Here is a 16,250-nt window from a genome sequence, read left to right as displayed (position 1 = left end):
TAAGAATCAGCGTGTCAGAGCGCATGAGAAGAGTCGGGTGTCTTCGAAAAGACAGCACACACTTGTTCGAAAACCGAATGGTCACTTAACGCAGCGGGGGTGCCTGCTTGTCGAGTAAAAAGTTCTGCCGGCATCCGGAGTCTCTCTCTTTCCTTCTCGCCCAAGAGGGGGTGGGGCGGGCGACTGGTGTTTTGTTTGTTCGGCAAACTGTCACAACAACTCGAAACGAACGACCCACCCTCCTTTTTATCTTCCCTCCGTCTTCTTTTTCTTTTTACCTCTCCCCGGTCCTCTTTCCTTCTTATTTAACCTCGAGGATCCGGAAACTCGAGTGGCCCTTTAACGTGACTAATACGCGTGTCTCCTTGGTCGCTTGGAACAGAAAACGCACGACAGGTTCGAGGACCGATCGCACGGTCCTCCACGACTCGACTCTGCGTTTCGACTAGCTAAACGAAGCGAAAAGAAGGAGACCCGTGGCTGTAGCTTCGACAAGCAACGTTGCATAAGAATCGCATCGAGATATCGTCCAACCATCTTTCCTTGGACTATTCGCAAATTTCTATTCGCCTACGATCAATCGTGTAATTTTAGTTTGACGGTTTCCCAAATTTACCAATATTCCCTTCCTATTGCCGTAAACGATAGATTTAGGGAATCGATCGAAAAACTTGGTAGAAATTTCCCCTGTATAAGGGGTAACCTGTGTTGCCAAATGTTCGTACGGTTCGGACGGTCAGAAAAGCTTCGACGACTTTGCGTAGTGGCTTTCTTCGCCACGAAGTAACAGCATCAAAGACCACGCCTTCGTAAGAAGCGTACGTTAGGCAGCTCCAACCGCGATCCATAAAAATGCGTCGACATCTCTGTACTTAGTCGAAGCCGGGTAAACAAGACTGCGCAAGACTGTGCAAGGGCCCACACAAGCGCGCGGCACTATTCTCGCGATCATTTCCTCCCTTTCACCTCCGCAAGACCCAGAAACTCGAGCATCCCTTTTAACGCGGCTAACGGCTACTTGTACCGATTGGGAAAATGAAACCGCGACGTATTTGCCGTGATCGAGCCGTCGAATCTGAGGAATTGCGCGAGCGTTATCGGTGAAATGGCGCTAACGGGACCAAGGATAAATAGGCTCGATTACGCGTAGGTGCCACGTTTAATTATAGAATCGTCCACGCCGCGTAAATATTTTCATCGCTTCGTCCGGCTCTATGCTAATCGCGAGACACGGTCAGCCCCGTTATTATGACTGATAATTTCAGCCGCGACTGTGTTACGCGGCGAGAGCGACGTCGGTGCTTCGCTTAATTACCGGCATGATCGTTTGTCGTTGCAACGAGCGGCTACGCGGACGCGTGCCAATCAGAACGCGCGGATGGTAAACAGACGCGCTGGAAAAAGGGGAGCTAGACTAATTGACGTGTAATTGATAACCGAAAGACCGCTTGGTTAACCATCCATCGACTCTACAACGAAGATCGTACAATCGCGAAATTAACAGACAAAGCGTACGGTGTACGTAACCAACTACTAACTAATTAACTTCTTTCAACTACAGAATCGCATTTAATATCGGATCGTTGTACGGGAGGAGTAGACGCGATACGGGCAATTTCTCATCTCTTGTAAAAATGTTTCTACTATAATACGTAATATATACGGCTGTTACTTTGCGTATTACGCGATTCTCGCGACTCTATTACGAATCGGCATCGTTATCGTACACCATAAAATTTGTTTACTATCGTCAATTATCTTCCTCAAGCTCCGAGTCTTGGATATCCTACTGCTTCGTGGCCAATTTCGCCACAATCGGTGCTACTGCTATCAACGCTATCGGGAAAACGATTAACAAAATACTAGACCGATCGTTCACCGCAAACTGGAGCAACACGAGCGCGTTTTCATCGAGAGGGTTCGGAGTTGCTTCCTCGTTCGAGATTCCCGACAAACCTGTTATACACTACTCGGATCGTTATCCGACAACGTGGTATCTTTTGTTCGCGCTGTTCGATGCGCTGTTCGATGCGCTGTCCGATACGCAGCTCGCAGGTTAGAAGCCCGTCGTAGTCGTTACGCTCGATTGTCCCGCGAACTGGGTTCGGCAGCAAAAAACGAGAAAATCCCAGGCAGCGCGAGATGCGACCTGTTTACGATGCACGGCGGTGCGGTCGATTTTGCGGGCTGTCGCGCGTAGAAATCGTTAGATCGTTCGAGTCAAGCAGACGGGGTAAAAAGCCGCCTCGAGTGTTATATGCGTGTTCCGCGAACCAGGGAACGCTTCCAACGTTCGACGGACGACGCGCGCGCGAGAAAACGAAAAAATCCACTCCGGGCGGGCGGTAATTTGAGGTAAACACGAAAACGCGAAACGATCGCGCGAGCCGAAGCAGGTAACCGATAAAAACACGCAAACCGGACCGGGGATCGTTGCACACCGGACGGACAGATACAATTTGCCGATCGATTCCTCGTTTGTGCGTTAAACCAGCCGAATCGGCGTCGGTCTAACGCCGCTTATTAAACGAAAGCGAACGCCTGCTTCCTTTGCCAGCGACGCCTACTTTTTATCCAGGAAAACTAATCCACTCTTACGCAGTTTCCCCCTTCTACTCTTTTTTCTTTCTCCTTTTTTTTTTTATTCTATTATTTTATCGCGAATAATATATATTTTTTTTTATAGAGAGAAAATACACGTAAAAGAATACTTGAGAGGTGGTAGGTAATAAGCAGCACGCAGCGACAAAGTGTAAATGGCATGACGTTCTGTTAACGTTTTACGAGTCGGGCCCAAAAATGACGAAGATCCCGCGAGGAATCGAAAGGTGCACGACGCGTGTACAGGGTGATCTTCTACGGTCGACTGAGAGGTAATTTTTTCGATATCGCAATTTTGTATCGTTGAAGCAATTACTTTGAGAAAAACTTTACATCTTTTTTTTTTTGACACCGCTGTTACGAAGAAAATAGAATTTAGTGAAGCAAAAAATTGGAGACAAGAAGAGGTTCATATTATTGTGCCCTCGAATACGAATGTTGTTTCGGGTTACAAGGTCTAGAAACAAAAGAGCTATAAGTAGATTTCTATCGCTGTTTTTTGTAGCCTTCAGCTGGACCTACGCACCAAGGTCAACCTTTTTGGTAATGTCCTTTGGTATAAATGCACGAACCTGCTCCCTATCGTATTCTATCTTATCGTAACACCGAGAGAGTACACTGTACCTATACTTGTTTCGATATATTTTTCTATCAGAAATTCATCCACTCGTTCATCCATCAGTCAACCTCAACATGTATAATTTGTAATAAAATGGATCGATCCGAAGGAAACGCTCGTCGACACGTAACGAGGCGCACCGGGGTATACTTTGTACCCGGAGATACGATCGGAAGAAGTCTGCCCCAGCTTCCGGAATCAGCCTGTACGGTAGCGTTGCCGATAATTGACCCGTAGTTTCGACAATGCAGCTGCAACGATGTACTTGGCCGGTACGGTGGCCGATGAGAACGTAAGGTCGCCCTTACCCAACTCTTTCCTCAACCGAGGACCACTTCGTGTTCCGGAAAGCAAATTTTATCGAAGTCGCGTAAACGGTTCGGCCGATCGCTGATAAGACGAGGTACATGGAGTGGGCTATACGAACGAAAGCCAGGGTTCCAAGCGCGCAGACAGAGTGGCCCAAGCATGACGAGGGCATATATCGTCGAGAATCTAACGACTGGGTACCGTCGTAAATCGATACCTGCCTCGATTCCCGTACAGGGCAGCGTCCAAGCTTACCGCGCGGGACGGACGAAGAACAACAAACAGCCAGAGAGAAAGGAAGGACGCGTCTGGATCGAGGGAAAACGAAGGGGACGAAGAGAGAGAAGAGAGAGAGAAGAGAGAGAGAGAGAGAGGCGAGATAAGAACGCCGCGTAAGTATAGAGAGCATAATAATCAGAAGTAAATTGCGGATACGTGAGGCTACCGTGTTGTAGGGGCCTCGGGCCTCGCTGACCGCGTCTCTCTGTTCCTTCGGTTCTTCTCTTATTTCGTCGATGTGTTCGATCCCATACACGCGCCAATGGCTCACCCATACGCCTCTACGAATATACGTTCGAACGTACGTACGTATAAACTTCTATGGATATCGAGAAATGCGTTGGTACGCGTGGAACGTAGCAAGACGCGGCAGATACGTACGATCGGGAATACCTAACCCGGCGGTAATCTAATTTGAATCCCTGAAGCTCAGACTTCGCCAGTAATGGAACACGTATCGAATAATATTACGAGCGATTCGATTCGATATCATTTGTAATTCTGGTCCCGAGACCGCAAGCGGGCTTCTCTCCGAGAAGGCAACCTCGACCGGTCTCTGCCTGACTGCCGCGCTCGCTGGCTCCGATCGGCTCTCGTGTGAACAACGCGTTTTATGCGTATTCCGGGTGGCACGGGGTAAAGAAGGGGACGAATCGCGTCGTGTTCACCCGCAAAAACCTTCCACGGACGATCTCGCGCCGACGATCAAACCCCCAGCAGACTCGCCACCAGCCTATAGGATAATGGAGATGATCGAATTCCATCGGGAGTCCGGTACGGCACGTGAGAAATCGACAAGACGCGGTACGTACGGTTGTAGTTTCGTGAAATCGCAGATACGTCCAAACGTTAAATTCGTCGATATTTTGGAAAATACGTGTATGTACGCGCGCGTATTAAACACGATCTCTCCACGGTTATAATAAGTTGGTTTTTCTTTTAAACAACACGGATAAAATAATTTGTCGAGGAAGATGACCGAGTTTGATTAATTTCGGCTAGTTTTCAATACGCGTGCGGCCAATCACGGAACCTCGTAATGGCCCCTGTAGCTGTTGCCTCTTTGCCTAATGTTAGCCCTTTTAAAGAACGTATCATAAATTGCGTAAAGCGAAGGCGCACCGGCTTTTATACCACGTTGCCCGAGGCGAACCGTTCCCCTTCTACTTTGCCGCCTTTCTCTCCTCCAGCGAGATCCGAAGACGCCCTTGCGCGCCGTTAAAAAGTGGCATTTCGGACGAAATATAAAATTGATAAAACCCACACCATACTCCCGGGGGGCGTAAATCTGCGATTCCCGACGAATCTTCGTTAAAGAGCGATTCCTTCGTTATCGAACCATCGTTGGATTACGAGATTTCCAGATAAATTAACCTTCTCACGAGAATCAATCATAGCCGATGCATATTTCTCACGCGGTGTCGGTATCCTCTTACGTGCCGATACCGACACTAGCGATCAAAGCGCGGTATTTCAGACGATTCGACTCTGCAGCGATTCCTTTCTCCTCTTCTCCAACATCGACTCGTGACTGTGAGATATTACAAAAATTCGAATACAAAAGTCCCAAGATTTAGACAACTTGCGTTCCTTCCGAACTGCCGCTATTTTTTCGTCGCTATCCATACGGGCCACGAAACGTATCGCGAACTCGATCGCGGTGGTATCGTATACGACGTAAAAGACGCGAGGACGACGTCTCTTTGTTGAAACGTTTCGCATATTGGCCGCCGCGACCGCCGCCGCCGCCGTCGGAAGTACCGGCTCGCGTTTTCTGTATCACGCTATATGCAAATGAGACATATGCTCTCGCCGCGCCACATAATAAATTACTCGTGTAGAGATCGCCGGTGTATAGGTGGGCCTAAAATTACGTACTGGTCCTGCCAGGGACACACACGGATGGACGAGGCCAGGCCCCGACCGAAACGTGTAACGAGCTATGGTGTCGGTGTGCGCGCGACCATCCACGTCTGGTCGTCTTACGGCTTATGGGATAATACGTGCCTCTTACGCGCCCCTCGAACGTAATGCCAAACTGTCCTTTCGTCAGGGAACGGGCTCTCCCTTTTATTTCTTCTTCTGTTGCTCTTTTTTTTCTCTCCTCTTCCTCTTCCTTTTTAAACCCGACTATATCGGGCGGCGTTCGTCGTGAAATTTTTTCTTCCTACGCCACCGGTACTAACGCCACCGTACGCACGAGGTAATTGGTCGAGAAGAACGGAAGTGCGGCATGAAAATGATGAACGACGTCTTGATGCCCGAACAATCCGGCTGTCTAAGGACGCGGCATCGTTTCCTTGTCATTAACGCGCCACCAACGTGTCAAGGAATATTGAAATCTCCAAGGATATCGGCCGTCCGCTTCTTCCTACCGCTCTCGTTTATCGCGTTACGCGCGTTTCTCGTATTCTTACGAAAGTGCAGGAAGACGAACAACCGAATCGACGTCTCGCGACGTACGAACCTCGTTGTAAGGTCGTCGCGTCTTCTTTCGTTAACGCGGTGCGCCGCGTCGTGACCGACAGACGCAAGATACACGTAGGCTGCGTTTCAAGGATACGAAACAATGCAACATTTGGCCACGTATCTGGGAGAATCGGTCCTCTCCTATGGCAGCTGCGATAAGAGTTTCTGGAGAAGCGCTTGGAAATCCGCTTTAGGCCACCCCCGAAGAGCAAGCTGCTTGTTTACGTGGCCTGTCTTTCGAGAGAAAAAAGATCGTTTCCTTTTCTCGTGCAAACACGGCGGCGACGCGTAGCATAAGCCAACGGCGTTGTAAAACAATTTGCCCAGGCTATGGCAAACAATGGACGATCACGAGAATGGTCGTTTGAAGAGAGTTGGAGAGGTTTCAAGGTCCACGAAAAGGGTGGCTTCCGTCCGTAACTTTTTCGTTTCGTAAAACCCTTAATTTTACGATGATTATTGCGAGTTTCTCTGGCCTTTTCGGCCATTTTAATCCCGCCAACGATGCCAAGTTCAATCTGCGAGGCACCGTAGGTCTCGTTCTGGGTTACGGAAAACTGGATTTTACGATCCGAAACGGGACGCGCTCGGAAAAGAGCACGTGTTTGCGCATCTACGCTTCCACGTCGGGTAGTTTTTGTTGTTGCAGGCAATTGGATTACGGAAAGATTAGAGACGGCCGCCGCACGGCCTCTCTGTTTGCGTTGTCGATTTCCCAAGATATCGTCGGTAAATCCAATTCTTTTAAGGGTTAGTTAGCGTGCACTGAAAATTTTCTTTCGGAGCAAGACTCTCGTGTTTATTGCATCTTTGACGAAATTACAATTCCATTAGGACCTGGAGTGCCTCGATCGGATGTTCCGACGATCGGACGAGGATACAACTTTTACTTAGCCCATCGTTTTTCGTCGATACTCGCACCCTCCCCCGCCCCCCTTAGAACCTACGCCGACAAAGGGGATCCAAAACAAACTCATTCATGGGGAAATCGTTCCAACTCGCAAGACAAACGTGTACGATTCCAGGTTTAGCCGCGTCTATTCGAGGTTAACGATCCAAGATGACTCATGGATCAATCCGTTTCCCTTTATCGAGATACGGAATACGCAACGTCCGATATCATCAATGGCGCATGAGGTTCGCACACGATGCGTACCATCATCCAGCCTGTCCCTCGTGTACTATCAATCGTGGCCGTCAACTGGTCGTCTCAAGATTAATACTTCCGCGTCTCCGGGAATCGCCGCGCGAAACAAGCCCAACACCAACGATATCGACTACCGTTTCGTTTCGAGTACGAGCCAGCGAGTAAAATCCAAGCCACGGTGAAAAATGTCATCGTCGTTCAATTACGGCGCATCTTGCAACAGACGGTAAGAGCAGCTACTAATATTAGTAGCGTTCGCAGAAGCCTGCTTCTGGAAAGTAGCACTTGGTATGTGCTCGACGACGCTCGTGTGCGCGCTTTTCTCTCGTCTCTAAATACCGTAACAGCCTATCCAACGAAGCGGCGCCTCCACCGGCTTCATCAAAACTACTTACATACTCGCTCTAATCGTTCGATGTTCGCTCGCCCGCGAAACAAACAAATCTCGTCTATCTGTTATCTAAGGCTCACTCCGCATCGACCGTCTTTCGGCGGGCGGGTATATTTCGTTGTTCCAACGAGAACAATACGAAGGATTTATGTTGTACGCGCGTTGTCACAGACGACGGGTGACGAACAGATCGAGTGTTCGCGTCGTACGACGATCAACCGTGTGTTCCGGTGGTTCCGGGATGAACGCATCGTGCCGGGACGCATAAAGGGAAAATCGATCGAGACGAGCATGGGTGATTAATATTTTTGATAATAGCGGATGTTTGCGGATGAGAAGAGGGTAAGAGAGCCAATTCGTGGGTTAGAAGGCGAAGAGGATTCGATTGGTCGCGTCGTAGGAAACAATGATAATAGCAAAGTATCGTCGGTGGTATCGGCGAAAGAAACGAAAGAAGCGAACGTACGGCGGTTATCGAGGTTCGGCGAGAAACATCCATCAAAATTAAGGTCTGCATTCATCGATGATGCCACGATGGGAACACAAAAGCGGGCCTCCACCATTAATAAAGAAACCGTCCATTCGATTCTATTAAGAGTCGTTGGCTCGACGCGGAATTTGCATGTGCGAATGAATCGTGCTAGGCATTGTTTCATAGGTTACACCGGGATATCGTGACGATACGTATACCGCGACTGAAATACGACACACGTAATCAGTTGCTCCATCATGCTTCCGTAATAATTCCTATTTTTGCCGCGTGCACGATACGCGTTCAACGATTCTCTTTGCGAATAAATTCCGTCAAGTGGTGATACAGGTTGATAGTAGCCGGTGTGCTCGTCGGTGACGACAGCTTACGCAACGCGTGAAAATCGTAGCCTGTTACGAAAATGCTCACCTTGACTGTGCTCGCCGGCGTCGAACGTTTTGCTGGTCATTTGGAACAACGCGTCCAGAGGACTTCCCTGTCCCGTTGTCCTTTTCCCGTGATGCCCGCTCTGAGAGCCGTGCTGCTGAGACGTTTTCCTCTTGAACTGTTGCTGCTGTTGTTGCTGCTGTAACACCGGATGATGCAGTCCAGGATGCATACCGTGGTGCAAACTGTGGTGATGATGATGACCCAATGGATCGGGACTTCCGGAATCGGAGACGGAGCTCCTCCCGGACGAGGACGAGCTGCTAAGAGGTGGTTCGCTGATGGAGCCCGACATAGACGCCAGGGACATACCCATCAAAGAAAGATCCCTCGGCGTCGTGGAATGGTTGTGATGATGATGCAGATGGTGCTGATGATGAGACTGCTGCTGCTGCTGCTGCTGCTGCTGCTGTTGCTGGAGATGATGGCGGTGATGGTGGTGGTGGTGGTTGAGATTCGACTCGACCGTGTCCCACGGACGTACGATTTTCGCCTTTGGCCGATGCGATAAAATGTCCAGAATGCTGAAAGATTTTACTCCTCGTTCGTTCGTGTCTCGATCCCTGTCGTCTTCCTCGTCCGAGTGCTGCATCTGCACCATCTTCAGCCGTTTCAAGGGTTTGAAGTAATCGTCCGCGGCACCGGCCGCCGAGGCACCGTTACTGCTAGTCCTGCTATTCGCTTCCTCGTCGTCCTCGTCGTCCTCTTCCTCGTCTCTCAACGTAGTCACGGAGTCGCCGCCGCTGCTCTCGTGGGTGCGCAGGCCTCTTCCGTTTGACATTCTGTAATCGCCACTGCGAGAGTAACTGTCCTCGTCGTCGATCACGGAATCTCTCGGGTAACTCCTTCGCGGGCTCAGTCTCTCCGCGTACTCCTCCCTCGATTGGGACAACCTCTCGTCGTCGTCCGCGCTGGGAGCGACGACGACCAGAGGCAAGGGGCTCGGGCAACCCACCGAGATCTCGTCCTCGTCGTCCTGAACGTCGCCTCGGCCGGGGGAGGCTCGGCAAGGTGTCCGTCGGTGAGCCGGCGAACCTAGGCAGCCCGGCGTCGTGGCGCTGGAAGACACCGTCGTCGACGGCGACATCGTGTACGATTCTGTCATTTCCGTGGTGCACATTCCTGACGGACGATCGTCGGATCCCTGTGACGCGCGGCCGATTCTCCGGAAACGACGTAAGGAGCCGACGAGACGAACGATCGCAGGATCGATTCAATCGACGGTCAACGGTTCACACGCTACACCCATACGCGAAACGACAACATTCGCGAGTTTCTCAAAATCCATCGACACTGAAATTTCGTCCAACACTTGGCCGCATTTTCGCGCTAGATTCTCCGACCAAGTCGTCGAGAGTCTCGTTCAGACCGGCTGCTGCTGGTCCTCTCCGATCCAACGAGTCATCGTGTGCTTTTCGTACGAGGCAACGCGACCGCCGCTCCACTTTCCGACGCAATTTCTGCTTTCAACGATGCACCGTCATTGTAATTCCCGCTGATCGTCCTCAGTCATCGTTTCAACGGTCCCTCTTACATCACGGTAACCTCCTACGACTCCCACCGTACTGTCCGTCGTTGCGTACCTGTCATCCTTGGATCCTCGTCGAAACGATCTTCCTTTCCAATCGATTCTCGCACGATTACCAGAGGACACGAACGAGAAAACGGAGCGATCCAACGATACGTACGAGGGTTCGTCCGATCCCGAGGCACTCAGGCACCACCGTCTTCGCAGTCGAGCGTCTTCCTTATCGTCTTGTCCACGGTCCACGACTCGCACTTTGCTGTCAAAACGAGTCCGCTCCAAAACGAGTCCACTCCGAAACGAGTCCGCTCCGAAACAAACGCGGAGCGTTGTCTGACGCTAGAAACGGAATTTCACACGCGCGTAACGCTGTCGGACGTCTCGGTCGCGACACTATCACGGCCTCGTAGCACACAACGATCCGAATAGTCCGGTGATCCCGTGGTCAGACGCGAGCATATCGAACGTCGGTTCCGTAGACGCGGACGAAACGTCAATACGTGGATGGTAAACGAGCTACGGGATTTCGTGGCTCGCTATCAGGCCAGGCCAAGCCAGTGACTCGAAATGGTACGGGGACGGGTATCTCGAGCCGGTGTTCCTGCGGGGGCAGGCACTTGGCTCTCGACCGCCTCGAACACGACCGGAGGAGGGAGCACGATCGTTCGAATCCCCTACTACGTCTGGTCGGTTCGTGCACCACCTCTGCCGATGGGACGTTCCTAGTCGGTGTTGCATGGGCGGCCTCAGGGTTAGTCCTGCCTATCCAAACCCCCGGTCAGGCCTAACCGTATCCCCTTAGACACGGCAAAATGACGCTGCCTCGATGGAATTTTTACGAGACGTACTTAACGTCCCGTGGCGCTGCTCCACCAGCCTTAACGTACCCCGGCCCTTTCGTCCTTCCTTCCTTCTTTCTTTCTCTTCCTCTTTCGCCGCTTCGTCCCTCCCTCGGCTCGTCCTCCTTCCTCCACGACACGCAGTACGTAGCGCTCTTTCTCTCTTTCCGGCTCTACTATCTTCTCTCTCCTTTCTCCCCTTTGTCTCTCTCTCTCTCTCTCTTTCTTCCTTCGTCCAAGTTGACTGCGAACGTGGGATTGACCCTCCACGACGAAAAGCTCGCCTAACGAGGCCCACCGTGATTCCATCCCACCCGGACTGCCGATATCCAAGTTCCGCTCGGCCGCCACTCGCGGACCACCGCTTACCAAATAGCGCGATTTCCAAACTCGCGTTCGTCCACGTTCTCTCGCTGGCGATCGTCTTCCATTCTCTCTTCTTTTCTTCCTTTTTTTTTCCTCTTTCCTTCCTTTAGACGTCGTCGCATCGTCCGTGTACGGTCCGATTCTTATCCGAGTTTCTCCGATGTTGCTTCGTTCATCGACGCGTGAACGGACACTGTTGCCACGATGCGAAACGTCCTTTATTACCACATACATATCGCTTTATCGCTATTACTCCAACTTCGGTACAAAGTGCTTGTCACAGTCGATCACGGTAATGGCAGAGCAATCCCGTTCCATTTCATCCATCGATAACAAAATCTACGTACACGCGCGTACATTTTCTCTGGTAAGAAAACAGAAGCAAGAAATCGGCATGATCGAGGAAGAAATTCGTTTCTACGAAGGCCGACCTTCACGAAGCTCGATACGATCGCAGCTCGTATTTACTTCTTTTATGGATGTTTGTTCCTCCGTAGCGTTGTCTATCCAAATCGAGGTTTCAGCCATTGACGACGATCGGTCGGGACAAGCGGAAGTCACCCGCGGTGCTCGATGGCGAACATGTTTCCGGAATCGTTGGCAACGATCGTCGTGTAGGGTCGGTCGAAACAGGCAGGGACGGGGAGGGAGGGAGGAGAGGAGTGGAAGGAATCGTCGACCGAATAACGTCGTTTCGAGCCGCGCTCGTCCGGAACGAGTCTAGAAAGGTATCTCGCGACTATTACATACAGACTATTATCCGCGATCGGTGCTGAGAATCGATTCACTCGCCATGTAATTGTAGCAATCTGGTCGACAACTAGCAGCCGACACGACACGAAAATATCCATCAAGCCTCTTGCCACAGAAGATCGAATTTTGCCCCCTTGACCGCTTCACAGTTCGCTAGAGAGGACCTGTGTATCTTTCGTCTCTCTGCCCTTCCCACTGCCTCTCTTTCTCTTTTCGTCTCTATCTTAGGAACGGTTGCGTGACTTTGGAGTTTCACAGAAAACGCCTCGGTCTTCGTAAATTAATTTCCATTCGGATGGACAAGCTTTTGAAACGCAATTCGAGCGCTTAATTTGCTTAGATCAACGCGTTTCGAAAGTCATTTGCAGAGATTGTCCGCATACCTCGACCGCGAATATCGTATACAAGCTGCTGCTACGTCATACGTCGCAGAAGCTCGCGAATCGTCTGCGAACGTTCCGCAAATCTTGCTCCATACGCGAACAACGTCCGCAAGCTTCTACCGCTTTACGATTCACGCGCCTCGTCATTCCCAAAGATAAACTAAACTCGCAACCCAACGAAATCGACCCGTTTTTTCGTCGCGTAGCTCCTCGAACCGTAATAAAAGCCTTCCGTTTACGTAATTCCCCTAACAAAATACAAATCGATACTACGGTCTTTCCTTTGGACTTGCCTAAGAGATATACTCGTTGTTTCGAGCGTAACGGAAGAGTGGAAATCGCGACAACGATCGAAGATCACGCGTAACTGGGAATCGTGAGCCTCTTAGGAGGCTAGCTACGATTTGGCAAAGACCAAGGCGGGAAGGACCAAGAGGCACGAAGAAGAGATAGCGCAGTGCAGTTGGAGCAGCAAAGGCATACCGAACCAGAGCAACGGTCCGTCCGGTACTTTTTCTTCTCGTCTCTCCGGCCTTCCCGTCGGCTTTTCTATCCCGATACAAAGAGGCGCGAGCGAGCCTAATTATTATGATAGCTCGCCACTGGATTCTGTCGGTCCCTTTGATCTACCGCCGTTTAGCATGATCCCCCGATATTTAGGTAGGGCCCATTGTGTCCTGTCGGTGGAAGGGGATACCTCGTGCAGCGAATCGTTATGGTGGGGTTGGTCAGAGGACCACGAACTTGGAACGGTCCTCGCTCTCTCTCCCTCTCTCTCTCTCTCTCTCTCTCTCTCTGGGACTCTCTGGGACGCGATAAACTATTCATCAATGAGCGGCTTTTTTCACAGAAATTTACACTTTCGTCCAACTTGCTTCCCTCCTTCGATCGTAGACCACACGCGTGCGCCGCCAAGAACCTCGTAAATTCAAAGACGAATCGATTCTCCGATATTTCTTCGGTGATTACCTTATCGATCCCCGAGTGTACCGTAGGTATTTAGCTTGTCGCCAGGCTGAATGAAAAATTTGCTTGCGCGATACCTGTGGATAATTCGATGAAGAAATAAAGAGACAACGATCCAGCCGGATAATTTGCAGCGTGTGACGGAAGGACTCGCGAGGAAACCTCTTGGTTCGAAGCAGCTTCGACGAGTACTCGATGAAAGGTTATTTATGCGCTAACGGATAATGTTATTTATCCGCCGACCAGCAATCACGTTGGATACGCGTAGTCTATGCACGTCGAATTCGTTGGTCGAACAAATAAGCAGCCACGAGTAGACCTTTCGCAACGTCCTCGAGTGTTTCGCGGTTCTAGCAGAACCGGCGCATAACTCGGACTTTTCTGCGCCACGAATTTCTGACATTTATGGGAATGTTAGCGGGTCGATACGGACGTTATCGAGATTCCGAACGAGTTCGAGTCTCGAATGTCACTCGGCTATCCGTACGCCGCTCTGTACCAACGATTAAAGCAACGAACCTTTCTTCTCGTTCCGAAGGAACGCGGATGTTCCAAAAACATTTTTTCCTATGCAAGAATCGAAATCCGTGTCTGATTAACACGCCTCTTGCGACTTAATAAGTCGTTAAGCACGCGAAACGAGGCGGGTTCGCAACTACCGATAAAATTACCATTACTACCAGCAGAGAAATCCAGTAGGTGCTTCGTAGCGCACGCACACCGGCCTCCCGAGGCAAGGAAAAAATGACTTTACATCGGGTCTACGTTTAACGAAATACCGCACACCGTGCTGCCACTCGTACGAGTAAAGCGACGTGACGAGCACTAATAACTATCCAGTACGCCGTCATTCTTATCGAGTCGTTCCATCAAAACCGAGGTTCTCTCTTTCAGCTGATATAATGGACACCTATACTTAACGGTAATTGCCGCGTGCATCTCGTCGTAATAACGAACCGGTGAACAACTCGCGCGGCCCACGGCGGAGGAACGCTTGTTTGCTTGGCCTTCCCTCGAGGCCTTGCCTCCGCTTCAAATCAAACAGAATTTAAAAGAACCTTTCGTCGTACGCTTCATCCTCCGTCATCCGTGTAAGCGTAAAGTCCCTTTCGTTCCACCGGCGAAATCCACCGTCTTCTTAAGCGAATGAAATTTCGAAGCACGATGTCTCTTTCCAGGCAATCTGTTGCGAACGAGCTTTTCCGTAAATTACGGTTTCCACGATCAAATCTGCCGAGTAAGCGCAAATATTCCCGTCGTATCGTCTTTGTCCGTCTATCGTTCCGCGAACAACGCTGCCCGGATGGACTATCGGTCGATTCTCTCTGACTTGTTGGTATAGCGTAACTGCTGCACAAACGCGTCTCGTAGCAGGGCAAACGAATCGCACAAAGGGCTCCACCCGTGAATAACATTAGTCTAAACATGGTTCGGTGTTTGGACGGCGAGGCTTGGTCTTAATCAAAGGCATCGAACAGCGCGGCGTGACGACGCCCGCTAATAACGTGTATACGACGTCTTCGCCGCGCTATCGACCTGTTCCATCACGTTCTGTGTCCTCTCCGCGTTAGACGCGATACGTGTACTTAGCCATAATTGACGAGAGCCGGGGACGAGTCACGCGAACCCGCTCTCCGACAGCAGTTTAACGTGGCTTTGGCGCATGTGCGTTCTCCTCTCGTTGCACCGCTCGCTTGTTCCCTCCGGACCGCTGCCACCGCCGCTGTCACCGTCATCCTCACCGTCGTCACCGTTGTCGTCGTCACCGTCGTCGTCGTCGTCGTCGTCGTCGTCGTCGTCGTCGTCGTCGTCGTCGTCCACGTCGTCGTCGTCCACGTCGTCGTCGTCCACGTCGTCGTCGTCCACGTCGTCGTCCACATCGTCGTCCACATCGTCGTCCACATCGTCGTCCACATCGTCGTCCACATCGTCGTCCACATCGTCGTCCACATCGTCGTCCACGTCGTCGTCCACGTCGTCGTCCACGTCGTCGTCGTCGTCGTCGTCGTCGCAAGGGGTAGGGAGCCTATCTATTTTCCCCTTCTACGCGCCTCCGGCATGTACTCACCAGCATCGGGAACATGCCGTTGAATTAACCCCACTCGCGTCCATCGTACAGCCCTCAACACGCCCTCGTGCGTTTCGTTGTCTCTCTCCTGTTCAAGGTTATCCTGCCTGTTCCTGGTACCACCACCCTTCTGCGCTCGTTCGGCTCCGTGCCGCTTCCGTTCCAGTCCACGCCTCTGCCCCGTTCTGATTGGCGAACGAGTTTCGACGCGCCGCGACGCTGATCCCCGGGACCGATTTATATCTCGCGGCTGTTCGCCGCCGCCACCACTGCCACCATCGCCACCCCTCTTCGTCGCGAAATTTTTATGTCCAACGGGGGTTGCGCCAACGCTTCGCCGCGTCTCACCACCCTACGCTACACGCCTATTTTTCTCATCTACGCGCCAGACTCCTACCTCTGGCGAAATTACGTGGCCAGGCACTGATTTAACGAGCTTTCCTCCGAGATTGCTGATGGATCTGTCTCCGTGGACGAAAACGCGCGTCGAAAGCACGAACCGACCAAGGGGATGGAGAGAACGGAAATGAAAATCGCTGGATAGAACGCCTCGTCGACGTTTGATGCGACGAAACGATCGTCGAAATCGAATCGCTGCGCCGTGTCGTGCGCATTA

The 16,250-nt window shown here is 51.2% G+C and overlaps 1 protein-coding gene across 1 annotated transcript in view; it reads right to left on the bottom strand.

Annotated features, from left to right (window-relative positions):
• LOC126869438 (lateral signaling target protein 2 homolog) overlaps positions 1–15,972 on the bottom strand; it is a 48,175-nt gene extending 32,203 nt beyond the window's left edge. The window contains exon 1 of the mRNA XM_050625978.1: positions 8,717–15,972. Coding sequence (XP_050481935.1) covers positions 8,717–9,854 — 1,138 coding nt within the window. The 5' untranslated portion in view covers positions 9,855–15,972. The remainder of the gene's footprint in view (positions 1–8,716) is intronic.
• Positions 15,973–16,250: the final 278 nt, after the last annotated feature.

This window comes from Bombus huntii, chromosome 9, assembly GCF_024542735.1.
Source record: "Bombus huntii isolate Logan2020A chromosome 9, iyBomHunt1.1, whole genome shotgun sequence".
NCBI classification, from domain to species: Eukaryota; Metazoa; Arthropoda; class Insecta; order Hymenoptera; family Apidae; genus Bombus; species Bombus huntii.
This window is presented reverse-complemented; position numbering and strand designations above follow the sequence as displayed.